Source organism: Salvia hispanica, chromosome 4, assembly GCF_029641045.1.
Source record: "Salvia hispanica isolate PSC_SH4W2 chromosome 4, Shi_PSC_v1, whole genome shotgun sequence".
NCBI classification, from domain to species: Eukaryota; Viridiplantae; Streptophyta; class Magnoliopsida; order Lamiales; family Lamiaceae; genus Salvia; species Salvia hispanica.
The window spans coordinates 4,194,065-4,209,086 of record NC_142695.1 but is presented as its reverse complement, the minus strand read 5'-3'; the positions used below and the strand labels follow the sequence as shown (position 1 = coordinate 4,209,086).

At 35.2% G+C, this 15,022-nt stretch overlaps 2 protein-coding genes across 3 annotated transcripts; both read left to right on the top strand.

Moving 5' to 3' along the window:
* Positions 1-2,117: 2,117 nt before the first annotated feature.
* Positions 2,118-3,183, top strand: LOC125196394 (protein CHLORORESPIRATORY REDUCTION 6, chloroplastic-like). Of its 2 annotated transcripts, XM_048094887.2 has the most exons (4): positions 2,118-2,335; positions 2,396-2,518; positions 2,579-2,793; positions 2,895-3,183. In XM_048094887.2, the coding sequence occupies exons 1-4, from the start codon at positions 2,146-2,148 to the stop codon at positions 3,090-3,092; spliced, it is 726 nt and encodes a 241-aa protein (XP_047950844.1). In that variant the 5' UTR covers positions 2,118-2,145; the 3' UTR covers positions 3,093-3,183. The 2 variants fall into 2 exon arrangements, with proteins under 2 accessions (XP_047950844.1, XP_088912149.1); XM_089056023.1 differs by having other exon boundaries at positions 2,396-2,793.
* Positions 3,184-10,833: 7,650 nt separating this feature from the next.
* On the top strand, positions 10,834-11,750 carry LOC125196538 (uncharacterized). Its single transcript, XM_048095100.2, has one exon. The coding sequence runs from the start codon at positions 10,972-10,974 to the stop codon at positions 11,551-11,553; it is 582 nt and encodes a 193-aa protein (XP_047951057.1). The 5' UTR covers positions 10,834-10,971; the 3' UTR covers positions 11,554-11,750.
* Positions 11,751-15,022: the final 3,272 nt, after the last annotated feature.

The following is a 15,022-nucleotide window of genomic DNA, read 5'->3' as shown; positions in this document are numbered from 1 at the left end:
TTTGTTATTCCTCGTTATCCCTTACTACAACCTAGGAGTCGAAGATCATAACTCGTTGGTATCGGAATAATTTCATGGAGACTGCAAAGAGCCAAAAATGGGAGATTCTTGAAATAGGTTTGGATCTAGATTATAGGGACCAGAGGTAAATGCAAATCATTTTCAAGCTATAACTCACAACAATTATTTCCTGCAATAATACTATCATCTCATTAAATTCTCCTTACCTGCTTCGTTGCAGAACCCCACTACTCCGACATGCTTCTCATCTTACGACTCCATCTTCATTTTTCGGTTTCAATTCTTTTATATATATATGCTCATTACCTTTAATCAAAATGCTCCACATATATATTTTCATTTAATAAATGATCTTTCTAGAGATTTATATGTTTCTTCATTCAATTATTCTGTGTATGTATGGGTCCATATATTACACACGGCCCTTCTCGATTGCTAAGCCAACTTCATTTTCTATGCTATACTATGGAATCTTGACTTGTTCTTGTTTTTTAGTTAATTTTATGAACTTATATGAAGTGATGAATTGGTTTTCACACCATCTTGTGACCCTAACCCTGAAAAAAAAATCAACTAGTCTCACACTAAACATAGCAATTAATTAGTATATCAAAACTTTTATTAACCCTATATATAGCATTAAGAATTAGCTTGATTTAGTTTTCGGTTACAAGATATCCATTCTAGTCACTATGGGTAGGTACTTCCTTATTTTGGGCCGGGTGAAGGCGAGGAGGGATTCGAACCATGGAGAATTGAAGTGAAAGGCTCAAGGGGCTTAAACCCCTACGAATAAGTTATCTTATAATTTTGTCAAATGTTTGATATTTTGTGTAAGTTATGGTGGAAAAACATTTATCATTAAATTAAATCATACAAATGAGGTCAGGGGTTCGAGCCCTGCCCATGTGAATATAGCAAACCATTTGGCCAATCCCCTACAGGTTAGTGTTTTGACCGTTGTGACAAGAGTTAGTCCTCTAGCTACCGGCAGGAGAGATACCTTAGGAAACCAAAAAAAATCATACTACTACAAATTTTCTATTTTCAATATTTCAAATACGATACATGGAAAATATATAGCCCTTGCCGAAATAAAATTATGTGTCCGCCCTTGCCCTCGTATTCGAACCCCCGACACTCTATTCATGTCCATTGAATACGTTTCCGATAGTACCCTGATAAAAACTTTTTCTCTCACCAGTCATTCTTAGTACATTCATTTTATAATTAAGAATAAGAGTAGTTGTTTTCGCAACAAAATTAACTATACAAGAATTTAGGTTCGGTAGCATTGAAGACTCACATAAATAATGAAAATTGCGTCAATCATAGTATAGGTGATCAGTTTGATTAATCAACTGATCTTGTGTGGAATTCATCAATAAAAATGGGCCCGATGAACTATCGTTCATTAGTAGTAATATTTTCTTTATATACAATTTTCTTTTTGGAAAACGCATTTTGGCTTATATGGTCAATTTATATGATAAGACTGCTACATCTACCAAGTATAAATGCTATCAAAATTTTCTTAACCGACACCACAACACGACAAAATTATAACTCAAACTTGTGAATTGGCAATTTTCTTGTGGCTTCCCTCCAAGTTTCCTTCTTCATTTCACTCGAATTAATGTACTCTCTCCGTCCCAGATTAGGAATTAAATATAGTTATGACTCGGATTTTAAGAAAAAATTGAAGTGTGTAATAAATGAAATGAGATGGTGGAGTGTGTAATAAATGAAGTGAGTTGGTTGAAGGTGGGTCCCTTTTGACTTTTTGGATTTTTATTTTTATTTTGGTTTATTTTAATATAGATTAATGGCATTTTCTGATGAACAATGGGATAAAATTGTATGACCAAATATAGAAAATTCTAAATGTGACTCTTAAACTGAGACGGAATTTTATGGCCAAAAGTGACTCTGCGACGGAGGAAGTAGGAACCATCTGAAAAAGAAAATACAATAAACAAACAGTGGCCCAAAATATGTATTGGGCCGACTGAAACTAGTTTGGGCCTCATGTCCAATAAATATTCTGGCCATAGGCCCATTATCTTCAATTTAAAAGAGAATAATTCACAAAAAGAAAAAGAAAAAGAAGGGAGCTCAATCTCAATGGCAGCTTCCATACGACCTCTTTATCCACCTTCTTGTCCACTCAAACACTCCTCTTCTTCTTCTCAATCCATAATCAAATCTCACTCCCCGTTTTCTCTCTCTGAATCGCACCGTTCAATCTCCATTTCCACTTCTGTGTCATTCAATCCCTCCGGAAACTACGACCTCTCTCTCTTCGAAGAAGAAGGTACTCAAATCTCGCTGCTACTTCAATTTCTCAATTTCGCCCTAATTTTGTGCTCCGCAGATGCGACGAAAGCCCCGCCGCCGATGCCGCCGAAGCAAGGCAGGTTCGAGGTCGTCATCGACAACGACGCCATCGCCCGCCTCGATCTGTCTCCGTTCCACGCCGCCACCGGCGTGACCTCAGGTAATTCAATTTATCGATTGGTGAAATTGAAACGCGAGATTGATATAATCGCGGATGCAGCGAAGGAGAAGGCGGAGGAGCTGCTAGAACGTAGCGTGGGTTTTACGATCAACTACGTTAGGGCGGACGAGAATGATCCTCGAGAGCTATCGGAGTTTCCTGAGATTAGGCTGTGGTTTGTGAGGCTCGACGCTGTGTATCCATGGCTGCCTCTGGTTTTGGACTGGAGAGCAGGGGAGCTTGCACGCTACGCTGCAATGCTTGTACCTCACCAGGTAATTATAGGCAATTTGGTAAAAAAAATTTCATGACATTTTAATCTTAAATTGAATTATTTTGCAACTCAAATTTGGAATTGAATTTGGGGAATGAATAGATGAGTTTGAGAATGGGAGTGGTGTTCAATCCAGAGGCGTTGGAGTTGTTTGTGGTGCAAAAGGTTTTTGTTGTGTACACGTGGCTGAAGGAGAATGATGTTGCGATGCCTAGATTGAAGGCTAAGGATATGGCGAGGATGCTTGGGTTTGGAATTGGAGATGATCTATTTGATTTGGTTGATCAAAACCCTTTATAATCATGTTAATGCTTCTTCAATTTTGTACCAAATCATACTATTATATACTATCAATTAATGTGCTTAGTCCCATGCAATAACATTTGTTTTATGATAGCACATGCAAATAGAATTTGATCATTTATTTTAGTAGTGTATTGAGAATACTTAAATGGATGTAGTAGAGTTCTTTTTTAATTTAATGAATAAATTAGAAAAACACAAGATTTTGAAGATCGAGGAACATGTCAGTTTCTGGCTATCGTGAAGTAAAATTGGGCTCGAGTGATGGTTTAGAGCATCCACAATGGGGCGGAGATCGTCCGGGCGATCCCTCGTCCGTTCGGTCGTCCGCCTCATCCTCCCATTGCACGGCAACGGACGAGTGCCTCACCCAAAAGTTCATCCGCGGACGACGTATCGATCTTGCGTCGTCCGCCCACTGTAGGCCGGCAGATGAGGCACGCGTTTTACCTTTTTTCACACTTGTCAATCTATAAATACACTTCATTTTTCACTCATTCCTCACACAACATCTCTTCCTTCAGCTCAAAACTCACTCACTCACTTTTTACAAAATGTATCCCAACGACGACTTGTCAACGGACAAAGGCCAAAATCAGGTTATAGATCGAGCAGATAATGTTTACTTTAGCAGACCAGATTCCCGTTAGTGTATGTGAAAAACAAAAAATAAAATAAAATAAAAAAATTTAATGAAAAATGCTGATGTGGAGCGGATACTAGTCCGGACCATTGTGGATGCTTTTGGGATGGCCACTATCTCTCAGCTCCCTAAATCTACTATTGATTTATTTATTTGATTGTGTGTAGCAAACCACATATTGAAAATTTACCTTCATTGTTCAAATGAGATTCATTAACAAGGCGTGTGGACTTAATGTTGTTTCCACTAAAACGTAAAACAATGTGGAAACATTGGATCTCTAACCATGTTTGTATAGGTAATTTACATTAAAGCTTTTGTCATTCTAATGTTATAAACCGCAATATTATTTAATCATCCTGGCCACATTCCCATAAATCAAATTAAATTTATTAATCCCAAATCTCCTCCTTAAAATCATATCTTGTTAAGAAACTAAAAAGAGGCCAGAGAGAAACCAAAACATCACATATTTCCCATTAAATAACCAATACAAAATTCAGAATCTACATATACAATGAATAAAGAAGAAATCAAATCAAATGCATGATCAATTAATTCACGAACTTTTACAAAGCTTTATTTCCTGGGAAAGAGCTTGTTTTGGTTACATTTAACTTTGATCCAATTGACACCGGTGGTGGCTCCGGTCTTGACCTTCTTGGCAGTTTTCTTGGTCTTTTCCTTGGTTTTCTCCATGCCAGCGGCCGCGGCCTCCTTGGTCCGGTCCAATTTGTCGCTCACTATCAATGAAAGCTTCGACGATGGACCACCCAGCCTTGTCGGCTGGCTACTGGATTTCGGATTGCCATCGTTCACACCCCACGTGTCGTAATTGCTCTTCGTCATTATTTTTAATTAGTTTGAGTTTTCTCCACCTCCCTCAAGAAAAGACTGATTTGGCTATGAGTCTTTCTTGAGGGGGAGAGAGAGACGAGAGGGATAGTGAAAAATGATCAAGACTTCTTTATTTATATGGATATTAAGCTACTTTTATGGTATGTTTGGACTGAATGATTATGCGTATTTTTTGGATTATCCTTGGATTCTAACTAAACACATTTATTAAGGACTCAAATAGATTGTAATAAAAAAATTCAAAATAGATTTTAATTGAAAAAAATACTAGAATGGGTATAATTAATGTTGAATTAACGAAGGTTACATCTTGCATATCTTTTCTTTCACTTGATAATTCGAAGTACGATCATTATGGACATGAGTTAGAATGTGATGATATTACCAAATTTTATTATTGGTAGTAATTATGCTTAAAATTTAATAATATGATTTGGAATCAATTACGGATCATACTACATGCATGTATAATGCTTAAATGAATTACTATATAATAGTGTGCTCCTATATTTTTAGTTTATGGTATAATAATTCCAATATAGTTACGTTCATAACACCATTTTACTAAAATAAAAGTTAATAGTAACCACAAAAATGAAAATATACATTCACTCTAACCAAAATATCCTCTATTTGAAAATATAGGCTAAACTAGGCTTGAAAACTTCACTTGTTTGCGTTGGGCGGTTGGGGGCCTTCTTTCAGTGAGAGGAGTGGGAAAATAGCTACAACAAATAAATTTTTGTAATTTTTAGGGCATCCGCAATGGGGCGGACGATGCGCGGAGGATACCCATTGTCCGTCGTTGTGGACGAGGCGGACGATGCGACGCGGTTTAGTTTTTTTTTTATTTTATTAAATTTTCAAAACCTATATATCAAATTCACTTTATTTTTCTCACTTCACTCTCATCAAATTCACTACATTTTCAAGCAAAATGGATTCCGGAGATTATCCGAATAGTCCGATGTTCGGTGGTGCACGATGACCGGGTACAGAACCCGACGAATACCGGCCATTCGACACCAAATCCGAGTACGATCCCGACTTTTCCACCGACTCATACGGGCTGTCCGATATGGAGCCGTCTCCACACCGCCCCTCCGCCCCTGCCGCACCTCGCGGCCGGCCCGCCGCAAGTTGGGACTTCTTTAGACTAGCCTCATTTTTTTGTATTTTCAGCTTTTTTTTATTTCTTATTTTGTAACTTTTTTTTAATTAAGTAAAATTAGAATTTCCCTTTAATTGTGTTGTTTTTATTTGTTTAATATTTTTATTTACATTTGCAAACATAATAAAAATATAAATACAAAATAGTGAAATGCTTAGGGCGTCGCTTAGGACGGGCTATAGTCCGCCCCACTGCAAGTGGAATAGAAGGAGGATAAACTGATGACATGGCGATACATAGGGCATCGCTTAGGGCGTCCCATTGTGGATGCCCATATGTATGTTCCCTAATGCTCCCAATATTAGTTGATTTAGTCGCCAAGAACCCTCTAAGAGCATCCGCAATGGTCGGCTAGCGACCGGCTAGCCGATTCGTCGCGCTAGCCGGTCGGCTAGCCGAACCATTGCAATCGGCAAGAGCGATTTCGGCTAGCCGATCGGCGTGGGCTGGCCGATCGGCGGGCGCTAGCCGGTCGGCTAGCCGCTATTGTGGCAGCCCGATCGGCCAGCGACCGGCCAGCCGACGTTTTTTGTTTTTTTTTTTAAAAAAAAAAACCTATATAAACCTGATTTTCTCTTTCTCTAAATTTCTGTACAAGAGCAATATTTAACGATGGACAACAACAACTAGGCCCAATACAAAATTAAGAACTAAAACAGAAACATGTCATACCGTCGGGCCGGGGGCCTCTCCGCGCCCCCGGACCCCCATGGCAAGGGGGCGTCGCCCCCCTTGACCCCCTGACTCGCGTTCGGCTAGCGGCAAACTATAATTGATTTAAGGCATACTAACATTTTTTAATGTATTTTTTTAATAAATTAGTGAGGAGTAGAGTGGGGCGGTGGCTCGTGTGTGGGAGCCCGGATTTTTCTTTATTATGTAATTTTTTTGATTTTTAGTTAATGTAATTTTTTTTATTTAAATAAAATTAACGAATTTTTCCCGTATATGTGTCGTAAATTTAGTTCCGTATTTTAATCGTAATTTTAATTCCGTAAATTTAATTCCGTAAATGTAGTATATTTTGAATTATTTTTATTGCGGCTGGCCTATGGCTGGCCTAAATCTGATGTGGCAGGTGGATTTTTGAGTGTTGCTGACGTGGCAGGGGAGAGAATGAGCCTATTGTACCATTGTGGATGCTCTAATTATGAGACATAGTAAAAAGAAATAGTAATACCTCTAATTAATGAGACATAAAAAAATATTACTAACTGTACTAATGAGAAGTTTCGTAGCCAAAATGTTGACCAGACTTTTCTACTCTTTCCCCAAATTTGACTTCTTCTCATGTCTCTACTAAACGCCTTGGAATATTCTTAAATTAGTTCAATGTTGACTCTTTACTAATTCAACTCAGTCTAATGATAATAAATCAACCAATGCCATTTACCAGTTTCCTTTTAAGTGTACTTAAGTAAGTAGCACTACTCTTTTTACAATTTAGATAGTTGGAAGTAGTTATGTGATTTCATCTTGTCCTCAACTTAGTAAATTTTTAAAGTCCTCAACTTTTTTAAAAAGTTCACAATTTCTATTTTTCAATTTTAAACCAATATTTTTTAAATTTTCGATGTATCTCTAAAAAAAGTTCAATGCACCTCTAAAAAAGGTTTGTGTATGTCCAGCATGAGATAATCCAACAGCAAATACAAATTTTATTGATGCATTATAGAAGTACATGGTTTTTTCGAAAAATAAAATTTAATAAAAATCCTTATTTAAAAAATTTGTTCGTCTTCTCTTTTCTCCTGATTCAATTACCTAATCTGAATTCTTCTCCTCAGATTTGTTACTCTTTCATTCGTTTCTTTCTTTTTTCTAACTTTTCCGATCAAAATGTCATTCGTCTAAATCAGATAGGTTGTCGAAAAAATCCTCATATAATCAACCTAAAAATCTGGCGAAATGATTAGCTATTCCATCGTTAAATTTTGTAACGTGTGGTTAAAATCGACCTCTTTTTTAAAAATAGGGGGGTTTTATAAAACATGACTTTGGATATACATATTAAAACTGTGACCATATGATATGAACTTCATATGTTGCGAATAAGAAGACATAAGGCAATAATAATACATAGTTAAATTAGCAACTACTTCCATCATTAGGCAGACAATGTATCTTTATGAGCAAATTATATTTTATTAACCTTATATGGTGCAGGCTACATCTCTTCAAACCCATCCATAAAAAAATCACTAAAATTTTACCAATTTATATTTATATAATACTGGCATTTTCCCCTGTCCAAATATTACCCTCCCCATATGAGACTCTGCCACTATTAATCAATAATTGTAAATTGGTTATATTTAGATGCATAATTTTTGGCAATAAATATTTATAGGTCCTCGACTCCTAGTCCTCGTAGATTGATTTAAGTTCCTATAGTCTATCTATAATTTCTTTTGTGTTAATCTAACTTAAAACTAGATTAATTCGTGTAAGATATTCTTTTACTGTTTTATTTATCTTGGTGTTCCTCAATTTGACATAATTTTGTTTTTCATTTCTCAAACCAATCTCCTGCGGCAATTTATCTCCTTTTTTTTTTCTTAATTGAACCCATCTAAATCTTTCAATCTCTAACAATTTTTCATTTGAGTCAATATAGTAAGGGCTAAAGATACTTTTAAACTATTTCAATAAAATTACCAGTAGAAAAAAATATATGATAGGGACTTAAGCCTCTTCACCTTGTAAGAAGACAATGTGTCCGCCATTAGTCGGAGTTCTGTCCTCCATCAGCGGGAAGTAGATTTATGTGTCGATGATAGCTTTGACTATCATGTCCAATCCGTATTAGACATTTCTTAAGGCAAAGGACCTTTCACAATCAATATCGGACATTAAAATCTATAAAAATATGAATTTATTTTAACTTAAAAGTTAATACTCTATGTCATTACATAAATGTTACAGATTCTACAAAATGTGCTATGAGCTACACCTATAAACAAAACAATTGTGTTCAAATTAAAGCTAATTAGTTCTATACTTATCCAAATGCTTCACCCATTGTAGTAGTAAATTCCCATATTCAACTAATACATCGTCCTGATCCAATAATTAATTAGCAATTACTATCTATAATACCCCCAACCACCCTAAATTAACAAATAAGATCATCATTAGGAGACTTATAATTGCATCCTAATATTCCATGATTATTCACTAATCTTTTGATTAAAAAAGCTTCACAAAGGCGCCATAAAATTATAAAAATATTAAAAGCCGTATATTCCCAGATCTCAATGGACAATATCACATGATCATTGTCAACACCTCATCATATTATTCGGCAAAATAATGATGCCCAAAATTGAATCTTTATCATTGCAGATTATTTTTTTTACCAAACTTTATAATTGCAGGTTAATTTTATTTTTTAAAGAAGAAAACGTTAAAAAACAGTACCTACACCAATACGTGGGACCTATGAAGAGTGAGTCACCAAATAGGAGAGGCGTACGTGGCATCAAAAAAAAGTCGTTACTCAAACGGCAATTCGATTTGTCGTTTTGTTCGTCCATCGTGATGGGCTGACAGCCCATTGGTTTGCATTTTCCAATGTCTTCTCAATCTATGGATTTAATTATTTAAATATATAAAATAAAAACTATGGTTAAGTTTACTTGGACAAGAATCCACAATTTTCTCCCAACTTTTATGACACCACTTAAATTTTGAATACCACTTGCTTGTTGTCACAATACTACTAGGGGGCCCCTATTTTCTGAAATTTTATATATTTGACCACAAAAGAGTTGAAATTTGCTAGGGAGAGATTTTTATGCCAATTTATTGTGTAAAGTGTAAAGTTCATTTTATCAAAGTTCTATCCTTGTGTTTAATACAGTTTTAATTGAACCAACCTAGTTTTAGTAGAGGAAAGATTAACGGTGTGGTTATAGCTAGGAAGGGAAAATACTCAATTTGCCTTCAAAATAAAAGTTCAATTTTGTTAGTATTTTAGTTTGTTCCAAAAATTAGATAATTTTTATTTTTGATTAATTTTTATTTCTAACAAGTGGACTAAATTTACCATTAATAATACGTCAATCATTTTTTCTTTCCCACTCTTTCATATTTTACTCATTTTATATTGAAGTTCTATGTTGTCTAGCGACAGATGAGTGGAGTACTGTCTTAGACATCAACTAAGTTGCGTTTCATTGTAGTCAAATATATACTTATAGTTCATTTTTAGCACTCTCATATTTTACCAATTTCGTAATAAAGTCTCTTATTGTATCTAATTTTTAGGAGACAAATGAAGTACTACTATCTTAGAAGCTACTCCCTCTGTCCCAGGGTATTAGACCAACTTTTCTTTTTGGGATGTCCCAACATATTAGACTCATTTCCTTTTTTAGCAAAAAGCATCTATCTTATTTTATTCTCCACATACTTTTTTCTCTCTTCTCTCCCCTACTTTTTCCCTCTCTCATACTTTACTCTTTCCACTTTAACTATTTAAATATCAATTCCTTAAAACATGTGCCCGAAAGAAGTGAGTCTAATACTCCGGGACGGAGGGAGTACAATAAAGACTAAAGAGTAAATTTATGTGACATGTTTAAATTTTCATATTAATTTTATTTATAATTCATACATAATGTAAATTAATTAAAATTGTAGTTTGAAATCAAAATTAGTTAAGCTCACTATCTATTATTAAAAAAAACACTTTACCAACAAAAATGTGCTTCATTGTCATCAGATTGTACCTAATTTATTTGCACATTTTTCCTACTCTTGGCCCTTCAACATATTTTGTTAATTAACTAATTAGTTATTGTCAAAATTGATTTAAAAAAAAAAAAAAAAACCACCATAAGAGCAAATTTGAAGTCAAATTAGTAGCTACCTTCCCGTAGCCTAATTAGCAAAGGACAAGGTTAAAACGCGCTATTAAGCAATTAATTACACTTAATTAACTTTAACCACTAAAAAGCGTTCAACCGTATTTTTAATGTTTTCTAGAACGAGGGGCCACAAATGCAATATAAAAGAGACCATGGGCTGCGAAAAAATCAAAACAGAAAAGTAATTCCAAAATACCAATTCTGCCCCTCCGAAACCATCTCCGCTTTTTTCCCACCACTATAAATACACTGCACTCGTATAGCCAGGTTTGCCAAAATCACCACTCAAAACCCTCTCTCCAACAAAAAACCGCTCAACAAACCCGGTTCAAAATGACAACTCTCGCATCTCGTAAATCGAGCGGACCGGTCATCCGGTCCGGTTCCCCTTCCCCATCATTCAACCGCCGCTTTCCCGCCCAATCGCCGTCCTCCTTCGCCTCAGCCTCCACCTCCGCCGCCTTCGCCTCGCCGCGCTCCTTCGGGAGACCGGCCTCCCCGACCCGGGTAAACCTCTGCAACTACACGACCCCTTCACTCAGCTTCTCATTAGACCGGTCCGGTTCAAGGAACCAGACCGTTTCATTTTCAAGCCGGTCCGAGAAGCCCCCGGTCCGACCGGCTCCTCAGCGGAGGACGTGTATGTGCTCCCCAACTAACCACCCCGGTTCGTTCCGGTGCAGCTTGCACAAAGCCGCCGCCGCGAGCTCGCGCGCGCCGTCGTGCGGGAGCTCGAGCCGGCTGATCCTGCGGCGGTCGGCGATGAAGAATTCGCTGGTGCGGATCGGCACGGTGGAGGGGGAATTGGTGATGAGAGCGCTGGCGGCGCTGATCCGCCCCTCCTCCCACAGCCAGCGGCGCCGCGGCGAGTTCCGGCCGCGCCCTAGCCGGCTATCGGCGATGTCGAAGGATTGATTGTGCGTGAATTGAAGGTGTGAATTGCTGGGTGCGGTGGCGGTGGTGGAAGGTTATTGAACGAGGACGGATTTTTTTTAGCTCCGGTGACCGAAGACCCAATTTGATCGGAGAAGGAGCCTGACGTATTTTTTTCACTTGGACAGTATTTGTATAGCAATATTACTTAATTTATTAAACATAATTTTCAATCAAAATTCAGTAAATACAATTTTGAATCGTGACAAAAACAATGCAACCAATTTATTTACAGTTATTTTAGCCATTTAGATGTGCGAACAAATTTAATTCCAGAGAATTACCAGTTATTTTATTGATAAATCAACAAAAACTAGGTAATACTTTAATTAAGGTCATTTTCAGCCATTTACGCCAAACTCAAACTTGTTTTTTAGTATATGTCACACAAAAAAATAGTTTTACTCCAATCATTTACACTATTTTTAAGTTTACACCATTTTTGAGTATTTCTCTAACAAAATTTTGGAGTAAACAACATATTTGGTGTTATTTCATTGAAAAACCCAAAAATGAGTTTAAGTTTGATGTATGATTAAAGAAATTATCTACACTAAAAATAAGTTTTGATATACGATTGGAGATGGTCTAAGAGTAGTAATTTGATTTGCACCTATTTCAAATTATTGTAAGGCGGTTTTTAATTTATACTATACTCACTCCGTTCAACATTATAAGGGCACGTTCAACTATGAACATATTTTCAGAAATGTAACTAAAAAAAAGTGAGAAAAGAATAGTAGAAGGTGAGTCTTATGTAAGTTAAATAAAAGTAGTGAAGGTAAGGTTCATTATAAAAAAAATACTCTTAAAAGGTACTCCCTCTGTTTTATAATAATAGAGTCATTTTGTCATTTTAGTATGTTCCATAGTAATAGAGTCATTTCCCTTTATAATAAAAGTCAACGCATTTTTTCACACTACTTTATTCTCTCATACTTTATATTCTCTTTATCTCTCTACCTTTTTCATTTTTAACTTTACTCTCCTTTTATTTAATTCACCTAACACAATTTTCTTAATCTCTCTTCCGATAAGAAACGTCTCTATTACTATAGAACCGAGGGAGTAAATAAGACTTGGTTAGTTAAACACATAATAATAATAATAATAATAATAATAATAATAATAATAATAATAATAATAATAGAAAAAGAAACTTGTATTAGTGGACGTATTAAAAATGGCAAAATGAGATGTTTATTGGTGGACGGAATAATATATTGATATTTTTTATTTGTTTTAGTGTGAAGGTGAAAGTCAGAGGTGTTTAATTTGACCAATTGACTTTTGGGATAGAGGGAAACTGATTTTCGAGCTATAATAATATTATTGGAATGGGTGCAAAAGTAGACTAGTAGGGGACCAAAACTTTAACAAAGAAACAACTTAAATTATTCTTAGGTAATTTATTATTTAATGTGAACATAAAATTGGTAATTTGATCAATACTTCCTCAATACAAAAAGCTCAGCTAATTCTTTCTATATAGGGGATATTCACAACATCCAAAAGGAGTTGTTAAATTATAATTATTTAGACGATGTTGGTATAAAACCATCTGTGATGGTATTGTAAAAGCAAAATAGAGTTGGAAATAGTTTCAATGATAGTGTAAAAAATTCATTTAATTTTATATCTTTGCACGAAATATACTTATTTTTTAGTAATAAATGCAAATCATTTTTTAGATTTTGTTTTATTGAATTTAGGTTCAAATCATTCCATATTTATCAAAAAAGAAAAGAGGGAATAAGAGATAAACTAATAATAATAGTACAAATACAAACTATGCGACAAAATATCAACATGATTTTCAATATATTACTCTTTTCACTCACATTTCATTTAGAACTAATATATACAAGTGAGACTCATATTCCACTAACTTTTCTCTATCCATTTTCTTAACATTTCTTAAAACTCGTGTCACCAAGGAATGAGACTCCTAACAGCGGACGGATGGAGTATATCCTAACAATAATAACCCATTTAACATTCATCACTTCCACTTAACGATTAAACGTCATGTTGGTAAGCTCATTATAAAAGAAGGTTCATAAAAGACGTTTGGTAGAAGACTATTGAGGACGATTTAAGAGATTGGAATGATTTTAACTTTGGTGCATTCTATATGGGCTCTAGCGAACAAATGATTGGGGTTCCAGAAGTTAGAGGTGGAGAGTGACAACTTTATCGAAATATCAATGATAATGGGACACCATGACATCTCTTTTGGGCGTTGATCCATTATGCAGAAGGTACAGTCCGTGGTTTTTCATCATATGTACATGAAAGGGAAGTTTGCTCATTTTGTTGATAACTTTCATAGTCTTTCATGTTATGGAGTCGTCGCTGCTAGATATCAGTAGTTGGTTACTTCATGATAAATTAATTATTGCTTATATTCGTTAGTTTCCAGTAATTGGGTTTACATGCTTTTTTTTCTATAGAAAAACTATTAAATTATTGTATTGTGATGCAATCTTTAATCACTTTATTATTGTTAGTGTCGCCCCATCTAACTATTAGCTATTTTGTTCACATTTAAAAAGTTTAACATATGATTAGTGAAAGGAGAATTACATAGATAGTTGCAACTTGCAAGCCATTCAAATCTCAGTTTTACCCAAAATCCCGAACTGTACAATCTTATCCTAACTTTTTGGCATTTCATTCATGCATAGGCCAATTCAGGTATTATTGAATATTGTGTGTGTGATTCATACAGACAGGCTCTAGACACGCACAATGCAACTTCATGTCTGGACTCTGGATAAGGTTGTGAAGATAAGGTAGCACAATATTGAGCACATTTTGATTGATAGAAACTAATAAGTGTTAGATAAGTTATGGACTTGAATCACTGTTAAGTGAGTACATGATTAAATTAAAACCAATTACTACTAATTTTCTTCAAAAAAAATATTAGAGCGGATGATCCAACTAAGCATAAGTAGGAGTTTTGCCGTCATACTCCATCCGTTACTTAAAAATAGAAACTTTGAAACGCCACGAGTTTTAATGCAAAATTGGTAAAGTAAGGCAGTAAGTGAGAGGAAGTGAAGAAATGGATAAAATAAGTGAGAGGGGGAGAAAAAATAGTGTAATTAGTGTCACTGGATTGCGAGATCTACCACTTTCAAAACTGAAAAGTTTTTATTTTTAAAAAACAAACCAAAAAGAAAGAATTTTTATTTTTAGAAAACGGAGGATACTATACGTCTAATTATATATTCCTAAAATTAATTTAAAAAGGCATACTTTTATAACAAGCCCATTTATATTAAAATATTATTTTTCATCTGGGCTTTTGGCATCTTTTAATAAGAAAATTTGAAAAAATAGAGAAATTTGGACTGTGGCATCTTTTAAGCCCAATAGCATAAAATTTGAAAAATAGAGATAGTAATCTCATAAATTTTCGGTGACAATGTATTTATTTATAGTT

Excerpts from the sequence above, each read along its gene's own strand:
- LOC125196394 (XM_089056023.1), top strand. The coding sequence starts at position 2,146 with ATGGCAGCTTCCATACGACCTCTTTATCCACCTTCTTGTCCACTCAAA. Across the intron at positions 2,336-2,395 it reads CTCTCTCTTCGAAGAAGAAG|ATGCGACGAAAGCCCCGCCG; the intron begins GTACTCAAATCT and ends TGTGCTCCGCAG. Across the intron at positions 2,794-2,894 it reads CAATGCTTGTACCTCACCAG|ATGAGTTTGAGAATGGGAGT; the intron begins GTAATTATAGGC and ends GGGAATGAATAG.
- LOC125196538 (XM_048095100.2), top strand. The coding sequence starts at position 10,972 with ATGACAACTCTCGCATCTCGTAAATCGAGCGGACCGGTCATCCGGTCC.